This window comes from Chiloscyllium plagiosum, unplaced genomic scaffold (assembly GCF_037043375.1).
Source record: "Chiloscyllium plagiosum isolate Xiang-an unplaced genomic scaffold, Cpla_swu_hap1 HiC_scaffold_20, whole genome shotgun sequence".
Classification (NCBI taxonomy): Eukaryota; Metazoa; Chordata; class Chondrichthyes; order Orectolobiformes; family Hemiscylliidae; genus Chiloscyllium; species Chiloscyllium plagiosum.
Genome location: NW_028270158.1, coordinates 49,792,960 through 49,804,056, shown reverse-complemented (window position 1 = coordinate 49,804,056; position 11,097 = coordinate 49,792,960). Strand labels below are relative to the sequence as shown.

Below are 11,097 nucleotides of genomic sequence, written 5' to 3'. Positions count from 1 at the left end.
CTGTCCATCTGCAGAGAACAGGGCCCTGTGTATTAATATATGAAACTTTCAGCATATGCCATTAGTGTGAGCCCAAGTGACCAAAACCTGATTGTCAGCATAATTTATCACACACTCAGGATAATCCAGAAAATGTTGCCCAACTGCAGAATGACATTGAAATTCAGACATTGTGTTGTGTAAATGCCAGCTGGTAATTTAGAGAATTATCACTTTAGAAACCAAATGATAGAAAATATGTTTTGTTTATAAAGACAAGAATAGTTTCTTCAGTCCATATATAACAATGGGAAAATATTACTTAGAATAACTTCTTATACATCATGGAGAGCAATGACTTGAGAGCCTTAATTATCTGGCCATCAGAAATAATTACTATATATATATAGGTTCAGTGTTAAGTAAACTGTACTAAAATAATGCAAGTCCACAAAAATGTAAGTAGTAAGCTTGGTGCAAAACATACAGGGACTTTAGTTGAACAAAATTATATTAGTTACTCTTAACCATACATTATGAATACAATAGGAAACTGTGTCAATGTCAATTAACAGTTTAAAGTATAAAAACCCACAAAGGAAAGCCAGCATTTTTTTAGGTTTGATACCTTTTGTCCATTGGCTTGTGACATGATGAAACATGTGAAAGGTTTCAACCCTAAATGTGTTTCACTAAGTGATTCTACTGACTGTAGCATTGAGGAGCAAAGTTATTGTTCATGAGGCCACGTTGTGTGGTTTGCTAGTCTGCTAGCAACAAGTACTTGGGCAGTTTACCATCTGCAAGTGGCTGCACTTGGGTTTGAAGATGAGAAAATTTAATACCAAGAAGATGCCTTTTATTCGTATCTGATCAAGATGAAAATGCATTGACAGAACATGCCTTTGTATTTAACCAAGTTTAAACCTGCTGTAGATTTGCAAGCTGGACATCTAACAGCATACCCACTGTCCATCGCTGCTCTGTATTCTTTGAGAAAACAGAGAAAGCTTGCTAAATAGCAAGTAAGCATTGTTATGGCAGAAGAGTTTGCATTTCACTGAAATTGGTCTTCCTGGGATTTTCTGTAATTGCAATGGATTTCAGCACTGAACTAAATTGGAGTCAGTTTACAGAAGGACAACAATACCCAAAGCAATGGGGCAATCTTTTCCCTACATTTATGGAGAGGAGGCGATAAGGTTGAAGCCACTTCCCCATGTTTGAGAAAGAAGGTACTGTACAAATCTATACTTGCGAAAAAAAAACTCCTTCACCTTAATATGGAGCTTGTGTTTGAGTAATCTGACTGTGATTTTACTCAGTAGCACTCGGTAAAATTAAGCTGCTAACCTTTCAGAGTCCCAGCTTGTTTTCTTGTCTGATGTGCTGGATCAAGCTTTGGACTTTGAATTTGACACTGGTACTTGCTCAGGTCAGAGGAAACCAAATTAAATTCGGATTAATGTGTTCAAACTCTATTCACTTTTTCCAGAGCATTTAATGGATGCAATTGCCTTTCTCTAGTCTAACAAACATCATCAGATGATATCTGGTTGCCTGCCAATCTGTAACAATGAGCTTTCAATCAGTATAGTCAGACTCTATGTGAAAACATTAGGTGCAAAAAGTAAAATGCTGTAATTTTCTCTTCTTCAGTCTATGGACAGAAGAATTTAAGAATGAAATATACAGCTTAGCTGCAAATGTAGTGATTAAAACTGGGTCAATTTGAAACAGATATGATATTTTCTCCCCCAAAAAATCTACGGTTGCATGGGCAGCCCGGTGGCTCAGTGGTTAGCACTGCTGCCTCACAGTGCCAGGGATGATTCCAGCCACGGGCTACTGTCTTTATGGAGATTGCATTTTCTCCCTGTGTCTGCGTGGGTTTCCTCCCACGGTCCAAGATGTGCAGGTTAGGTGAATTGGCCATGCTAAATTGCCCATAATGTTAAGAGATATGTGGGGTAGATGTATTAGTCATGGGTGAATGTTGAGTTATAGGGTAGGAGAATGGTCTAGTTGGGTTACTCTTCAGAGGGTCGATGTGGACTTGTTGGGCCAAATGGCCTGTTTGCACACTGTAAGGATTCTATGATTCGAATTACAGACAATTTTGATTTCAAATACCATCTCGAACCATCCTAGACAACTGCAATTGATGCTATCCCACTGGTTAGTTGCTTCATAAATGGGTTTGTGCAGTCTAATCCTGACCAGTTAATTTGGTCTAGAGAGAGGCACGTTCTATCTTTTGCATGTGTTTTCATTGCTTGCTGTAATGTTAAACATGATCGCTTTTGCCAGGATCTCATAATGGAAAATACCAATGATGCAAAACGTGCTAAATATCAAACAGATTGAGAAAAAGTACTGCTACTAATTCGGTAGAATGAGCATACATGGGAAAATGGATAGGAACTAAGTTATTAAAACACCAAGCAATGGTGAATTCGTAAGCGATGCACATTTTACAGTTTATTATTTGATTGTGGTAAATCAATTTTGCCAGTGGGGGGACCAGATCTTGACATCTTCAAGAATGTTTGTTTGTCAGGGGCCAGTATTTAGTTCAACATGCTTCATAATAAATGCCACTTGCCTTGGACAACACCATGAATGCAAATAGAGGATCCCAAAATGATCCTTTTGTCAAAAAAAGCCGAGCATTATTGTTTATTCTGAATGTCACAACCACTGACAACTACTCCTCGTGTTGGACAGTTCTGGAGCCATAAAGGTCTTTCAGTTCGTTTCCAATACCGTCCAAGAATTGGGAGCAGTTACGGACTTTTCATTTCTAGGGGAATCCCTTCATTTGTATTTGCCATTTTTACGCCGTTCTTTTTAAGACGTCTGGCATGAGAGCTTCAACCTAAAGGTTCAGTGCATGCTCACAAAACAAATCGAGGCAAATCCAGCTGGACCTTACAGCACAAGGTTAAAAGTTGGTTGCTTTGGAAAGGCAATTAAGTGTTGTGCTTGACAAGTAGTGGTCTACTCCCAGCCAAAATCATGGCCTGTCATCTGGTAGAACTTCAGATTAAATGGCCTATAGAACTCTTTGAGCCGAAGAACAACATCCATGTCTATTTTGGGGTGAGTCCTTCCCTTCGATTTGCCGAGGCAGCGGGGCCTACTGCTACCCTCTGGCTTCTTCAGGCAAGGAAAGCCCTTGGTTTCATTAAAATAGAAGTGTTTGTCAGTAATGACTCTCTTAAGGCCCAAGAAGTCCTGCACACGGCCCATCTCGCCGGCTGGATCAGTCACGAGCCTCTCCCCGCTCACAAAGAGAATCTTGGACAGGGGGAAGTACTGAAGCCAGTTCTCCAGATGCTTAGCATAGATCCCAATGCGGATAGCACTCCACGACGTGTCGATGAGGCCCGTGCTCATGTTTTTGAACGTCAGCATTTGAAAGCTCGGGACTCCCGGATTCTTGGACAGCGTTTGTGTGTAGTCCGAAATAGCTCTGGTCACAGGGTTCCTGACCACCACAATCAGTTTGGTCTCTTTCGACATGGAAAAGATTCGCTTCGGGGCTTCCTTAGTGACAAAATAACTCGGGGTCTTCTCCATGGTGATCTGTCCTTCCAGAGTGCGAGGCATAAGGTTCCTGTGGAACAAAGAAGGAAACTAATTATCATTAAGCAATTCCCAATCAAGAGCGCAACACATCGCCTCATGTTCACATCAGTACCTGGGGATTCTGCCAAATGAATAGCAAGTGGAAGAATAAAAACCAATTAACAATTTTGTTATCATGTTTTCTCTCCCTTAAACTCTCATGCCCTCACACTCTCCTGATCTGACACCAATTTGGACTCCTTCACTTAATTCTGATAATTACACTGCTCAATACTAAATATATGATGGAGATGGTGTGATGATACTATAGCTTTAAGAGGTTATTTTTGTCTTGGCCTTTTTAAAAAAAGAGAGATTGAATGAGAGGTGCCAAGAATAAACAGCTTGTGAGATGTTGGGGTATCATTTCTTCTTGAAAAGCTATAACAATAGGAGCAGCCTGAATGGGTGTGGTTGAGCACCCACAGAACCAGGACCTTTAGTTTAGCTTCCAGCAGAAGCTGCTGGGGTTGTGAAAATCTTCCACAGCTCTTTTTGCTACAGCTGAAAGCTGGAGTTCTCTCTCTCTCTCTCAGAATTGATTTTCTTTCCTCCTGGATTGGAGAACTGCATGTAAGAAAATTTGTGTTTTGAAATGGCCTTTTGCCAAGTGTGTGTTTATGGGGTGCTACTATATTGGCACAGTTAATTAGTATTGGGTACTGTACCTATTATTTTGTTACATTTTCCAATACTTACCCTAAATTCTTCTTTCTTTGGTTATATTTTTAACTGTTGTGTTTAAATAAATTGTGTTTTGCTTAACGCCAAGTAGTTTGACCATTTGAATTGCATTTGGAACACAGCATCTCACACTTACCTTTAAACCAACAAAACATTAGGGTCTAGACTACCTTCTTCATATATTTTGAGGGGGTCTGCTCTGGTCCATACAATGGTAACTACACACTGGCAAAGCCCAACTCACGTACATTTACCTGAACATCCCTTACTTCTGAAAACCATAGCTCTGCTCAAGAAAAACACATAGAATATCAAACTATTTTCTGGTCTATTTGCGATCAGAACACAAAACAAGCCAGAGGGCCAGCTACACCAGGTTAAAGTAAAGGATAAAGCTCTTCCTTCTCCACAATGTGTATGCCTTAGGTTTGACTTGCATTTCCAATCCTTGTGTGTTTTGAGTGACATGGTCCTCTTTGTGGAGAGCTGGAGTCAGATTTTGACAAAATTATGTGGGAGCTGGAATGAGATGGCCCAAGCTCAATTCAGAGAAGCCTCAACAGAGACAGAATGAGAGACAGTAAGTGTGTATGTGTAAGTGTGTGAAAAAGACAAAGAGGGAGAGGAAATCCTAGAATCCCTACAGTGTAGAAGCAGACCATCGAGTCCACACCAACCCTTCTGAACAGCATTCCACCCAGTTCCACACCCCTACAAATATGCATTTACCATGGCTAACCAACCTCGTCTGCACATCCCTAGATACTATGGGCAATTTAACACTGTGTGTTAGCTTTTATTGGTAGAGGGATTGAGTTTTGGAGCCATGAGGTCATATTGCAGCTGTAAAACTCTGGTGCGGCCGCACTAGGAGTATTGCGTATAGTTCTGGTCGCCGCATTAAAGGAAGGATGTGGAAGCTTTGGAAAATGTGCAGAGGAGATTTACTGGGATGTTGCCTGGTATGGAGGGAAGGACTTATGAGGAAAGGCTGAGGGACTTGAGGCTGTTTTCGTCAGAGAAGAAGAAGGTTAAGAGGTGATTTAGTAGAGACATACAAGACGATCGGTGGATCAGATAGGGTGGACAGTGAGAGCCTTTTTTCTTGGATGGTGATGGCTAGCATGAGGGGACATAGCTTTAAATTGAGGGGTGATAGAAATAGGACAGATGTTAGAGGTAGGTTCTTCTTCAGTGAGTAGGAGGGGCATGGAACGCCCTGCCTGCAACAGTAGTAGACTCGCCAACTTTAAGGGCATTTAAATGGTCATTGGATAAACATAGGTGTAGAGTGAAAGCATTTCTATAACGCTCGAAGCTGCCTGCGTGTCTGCGTTGTTTGATATCTAATCTCTAGTGGAAGTTTTATTAACATTAACAGCATGATGTTTATAGGGAAAAAAACTTGGATAAGGTTTGAGCATGAGAAAAGAGGTTATAATCACAATTATTACTTGTCTTCTGATGCAGAGAGTACCCAGATTTCACGCTGCCACCTCATTAATACTTGCCACGTGTAGCTAGTACCTGAATATGGAAGAATAGGAGCTAGGCTAGACCATTCAGCCCCTCCAGTCTGCTCATCCATCCTACTCCATCATGGCTGAGCTTCCACCACAATGCCAATTTCCTGCACCATCTCCATTTCCCTTTGTGACTTTAATATCCAGGAACCAATGTTCTCGGTCTCAAACGCTTTCATTGACAGAGATTCCACAGCTCTTTGGAATTCTTCACCGCAAAAGTTCACCATCCTCTGAAGAAATTCCACTTCCTCTCTGTCCTAAATGTCCCCAACCCAGCCCACAAGCCAGTGGAAACCTCCTTACATCTGTCCTGTATTGACTTTGTTGCTACTTGTTGGAGTGTTTGGAATGCGGTCAGCCAGGTGGATCTCAGAATAGGAGTTCCCTGATTAAGGTTGTTAGCCAAGGCTCCCTCTTTTGACTAGGGTGACAGATATAAATAGCAGTGTCAGGGATTCTGCTCCCTCTAGGAACTGGTTATGAGCTAACTGGATCAGTGCCATGTATATGCACATGTAAGTAAAGGATGTTTTGGTGATGGGATACCAGCCTTTGCGTAGGCACAACACCTCTTTGTCAGAAAGCTTAAGGAAATTGGGCAGGTCCATAAGGACCCCGCCAACCTTTAGTGGTGTACCATCGAAAGCATTCTATCCAAATGCATCATGGCTTGGTATGGCAACTGCCATGCCCAGCACATAAGAAACGACAGAGAGTTGTGAACACAGTCCAGTCCATGACGCAAACCAACCTCCCATCCATTGATTCCACATTCTGCTGCCACAGAAAGGCAGCCAATATCAAAGACCATTTCCCACCCCAGTTATAATCTCTTCCAACCTTTACTATTAGGCAGAAGATACAAAAGCTAAAACACACATACCAACCAGAACAGCTTCTTGCTTGCTGTTATTAGACTGCTGAATGGGCTTCTCAAATTTCAAACCTAATGTTGATCTCGCTCTTGGTGCACCTTCTCTGCAGCCGAAACATTGTATTCCTCACTCTGTTCTATCACCTGATGCTCTTTGGATGGTATGATCTGCCTGTACTGCACACAAAACAAAACTTTTCACTGTACCCAGGTATATGTGGCAATAATAAATCAAATTTTAAAAAAAGTTATGTCACTTGTAAAAACTATGTTTCCATGACAATAGATACAAACAGGAGTACACTACTTAGCCCCTTGAGCCTGTCTCAGCCGTTCACTAAGATCACGGCCAGTCTGCTTTCTCTCGTTCTTCTAAACTCGAAGGGCACGCCCATTCTCTTCAATCGGACCTCATAGAAGAAGCCCACCACTCTAGAAATCAGTCTGGTGAATCTTCATTGCACTGCCTCTGTGACAGGGTCTGAGGCAAGGAGGTCAAAACTGCACAGAGTGCTCCAGGTGTAGCTTCAATGCAGCTCTATGCTGTACATTCCTGATGAAGGGCTTATGCCTGAAACATCGGTTCCCCTGCTCCTCGGACACTGCCTGACCTGCAGTGCTTTTCCACTGCCACACGTTTCTACTCTATGCAACTTCAGTCAAACATTTTTACGCCTGCACTCAAATCTTCTTGCAATAAAGGTCAGCAGATGATGTTCCTTCCTAACTGATGGCTGCATCTGAACGTTAGTTTCCACTGACTCATAAGCAAGACCACTCAGGTCCCTTCGGTCAGCAGCACATCCCGATCCCTCACCATTTCAGAAATGCTCTGTGTCCCTGTTTTTGCTGCTATTGTGAATAAGTTTGCACGTTATATTCTACCCACCACGTTCATGCCTGCTCACTCAGCCCATGAATCACTTGGAAATATTTTTGCGTCTACCTCTCCAACTCACATCCCCATCAACTTGTGTGTGTTAACAGCATTGACACTATGCACACATCACAAATTTGAGGAAGGGTAGGATCCACTCATGGCAATACACTGGACAATGAGCTTGGTGCTGGATACCAATATCTACTTCAGCACTCGGACTGTAAAGGGTGCTGCCACAGTGCTTCCCCCAAGGTACAAAGCCCTTCTCCTGCCACTGCGCTTGCTGCCGCCTGTCACTCAGTCCAGCCCAAGCTGAGACGGTGCAGTCTGAAACCGGGCGATTTCAGAACAGAGCTGTTCCAGGGCAAAATCTTCATCACACTCCACGGAACATCACTGTTTCACAGTGACTGAGATATCACCGAGTTAGTGCAGTGGAACAGGGAAAGGTATCTAGGAGATAGAAGCAAAGGGATGGTTTGTTAGGTTTACAGCATGCACGTTGACTTTTATGACAGTTGTGTGCCAGAAGAAGCTGTGGATACAGGTACAGTTACAAAATTTAAATGGCATTTGGATAGGCACAGGAATAGGAAAGGTTTAGAGGCATATGAAGCAACTGGAACTAGTTTGGGAGACATGGTCAGCATGGACAGGTTAGACCAAAGAGTGTGTTTCCATGCTGTATGCCTCTGTCATAGAATCCCTACAGTGTTGAAGCAGGCCATTCAGCCCATTGAGTCCACACTGGCTCTCCAGACAGCATCCCTCTCAGACCCACCCTGCTGCCTCATCCCTGCATTTCCCACGGCTAACCCACCTAGCCTGCACATCCCTGGACACTATGGGCAATTTAGTCTGGCCCATCCAACTAACCTGCACATCTTCAGACTGTGGGAGGAAACCCACGCAGACACAGAGAGAATGTGCAAACTCCACACAGACATTTGCCTGAGGCTGGTATCGAGCCCAGGTCCCTGGAGCTGTGAGGCAGCAGTGCTAACCACTGAGTCACCCCACCATGGACACCACAATGATAAGTGACACTGAAGAGGAAGGTTTATGACTGCTGGGGATTGAGGGATTGGGGCTGTGTTTACTGGTAAGTGAGCTGATCATTCACAGAAATTGGGGATAAATGCTGTTTAACTCTTAGTGAAGGAGGATTTTATTTAAAATACTGCAGTCTCACGTTGTCTTGCTTTAACATCCTATCTATCCATGCGATGTAGCCAGTTTATATTTGCCTAATACGGCTGAATAGAACAAAGGCATTAGCCAACATATCCATTCCCACTCATGGCAAGAAACCTCCAAAAAAAAAGAACTTAGTAATTCCTTGTTTGCTGAGCCCCAGTATAATTTTTAATGAGCTGGTGCATAGACACCCTGAAATCTTCAAACCACTAAACAACAGTCTCACAGAGCCTCACCCTTCCAATCTTCCCTCCCTTTCAGGAGGACCTGCCCTTGTGGGTTTGAGTGCAGTTAGGAATTCAGTGGCTTGGAGAAGCGGAGTACTCGTACTGTGGGAAATCTGTATTGGTATTCCAATGCAAAAAAGGAATTTAAATCCCTACTTCAAAATGTCATTCCTTGCACACAGTGATTGCTGACATTTCCTGGGACAGAGATAGAATTTAACGCACTTCCTATCTGGCACAACGTTTCAAGACACCTAATCATTTCCATTCCCCTGACTCCAGTCACTCCCTCCAAGTGAAATCAGGAATCTCAATGGCATCCCATTCAATCGGGAATCACACATACTTCTGGGGGTCTTAGAATTGCAAATTCCAAAAGCAATTGTTTTTATCTTTTTTTTAATTTGAAGCAATGAAGTGGATGATACTGACCTTGGTTTGTAAACTAAACCAGCTCTTTACTAAACATCTACATTAAACCACTTCCTCAGCGGGTGTGCAGAATAATGTGGACTGGTGTTTACAACAGATGCTCAGATTTTCCAACGGTCACGTTGTTCTTTTCATAATGTGGACGGGAGTCAGTCGGGAGCTGTGAAAAGTGTACTTCAGGAGACATTGCATTCCTAAGGGAGCCGTGATCAGAATCCCCCACCAGAAATGTGGAGCGGGGACACCAGTGGCCAGTGGGCCAGAGCAGGAGCGGGGCACTGGCCTGGAGTAGGAGTTTGGTAGAGACATGTGAAGGCTCCCCTGTGCTGATCTGTTGCAGAGAGACTTAGGAGAGATAGGTAGAGACTGTGGTGTTGTCTGTTTTAACTTTGCTTCTTGATTTTCTGAACCATGGTTGTAGCTGTAGTGTAACTTTTTTTTCCATTTCTTTATTCTATAACTAAGGATTGTACCTAGGTACCTTTGTACCTAAGATGGTGCCTGCGTTGGTGACATTGTTACACTAACTAATCTTATAACTGAAGAAAGTGTACCCAGATACCTTTATAACCACGATGGCACTGTAAGTGGCAACTTATAAACTTTTCACTATATTCATTTGCGTACATGTGACAATAAAGGTAATTCTAATGTAAGAATAAAGGAATGGGGTGGCAAGTAAAGTGATGACCAATCCTCAGAAAGTCAGGCCATATTATCCACATACCAGAGTAAGCTGGGGGAAGATTCCAGTATTTCCCCCAATGTTCCATGGTCCAACTTTAAAATTGAAACAAGATTTCCTGCTCAATTTCCAACGTGTTCTACTAAACGTGGAATGGACTGGTGGTACTTGAGGGAAACAAGCATCTAGTGTCTGCTGGCAATAACACACCACAGGGGAGCCATTCACACAACTTACTGAAGACCATGATGATGTATCAACAAGGACAATCTTCCCAAGGTCAATCCCACATTGGGACAAGCTGCCAAAGGAAACAGTCATGGCCCTATTAGCTGAAACATCCAAGATCCAGCTTCAGATTAATTTTCTTTACAAGTTACTTATTATCAGGACAATCATCTCAGTAGATCACATTTGGTTTAGCCAGCGCTACTCAGAAATGTCGACAGAATTTGGATACTAGTCCCCACTGCTGACACAACCCAAAGGTGAGGGTCAAGAGCGTCAATTTCCTCGGAATGACGATCACCAACAATCTGTCCTGGACCTCCCACATTGATGCGACGGTTAAGACGACACAACAACGCCTCTTCTTGCTCAGGAGCCTTAGGAAGTTCAGCATATCCATAAGGACACTCACTAACGTTTGCAGACACACCATAGAAAGCACTCTATTTGGGTGCATCACAGCATGGTATGCCAAATGCTCTACCCAGCCCTGTAAGAAACTACAGAGAGTTGTGAACACAGCCCAGACCATCATGAAAGCCAACCTCCCAACCATGGACTCCATCTACACTTCACGCTGCCACGGAAAGCCTGCCAACATCATCAAAGACCTCTCCTACTCTGGTAATACTCTCTTCCAACTTCTTCTGCAAGCAGATGTTATAAAAGCTTAAACCAACAATTTCTTCCTTGCAGTTATTAGACTGTTGAATGGACCTCTGTAATTTCAAATCGAATATTGACCTTGTTTTTGT

The 11,097-nt window shown here is 42.9% G+C and overlaps 1 protein-coding gene across 4 annotated transcripts in view; it reads right to left on the bottom strand.

The window, feature by feature from the left end:
- Nucleotides 1-226: 226 nt before the first annotated feature.
- Nucleotides 227-11,097, bottom strand: part of LOC122560561 (heparan sulfate glucosamine 3-O-sulfotransferase 3B1-like) — a 213,643-nt gene continuing 202,772 nt past the window's right edge. For 3 of the 4 annotated variants that reach the window (XM_087997926.1, XM_043711314.2, XM_087997927.1), the window contains exon 2: nt 227-3,598. In XM_087997926.1, the coding sequence (XP_087854052.1) occupies nt 2,980-3,591 (612 nt within the window). In that variant the 5' untranslated portion in view covers nt 3,592-3,598 and the 3' untranslated portion in view covers nt 227-2,979. Of the gene's footprint in view, nt 3,599-6,702; nt 6,809-11,097 lie in introns of those variants that run through there. The other variant, XM_087997925.1, reaches the window with a different exon arrangement.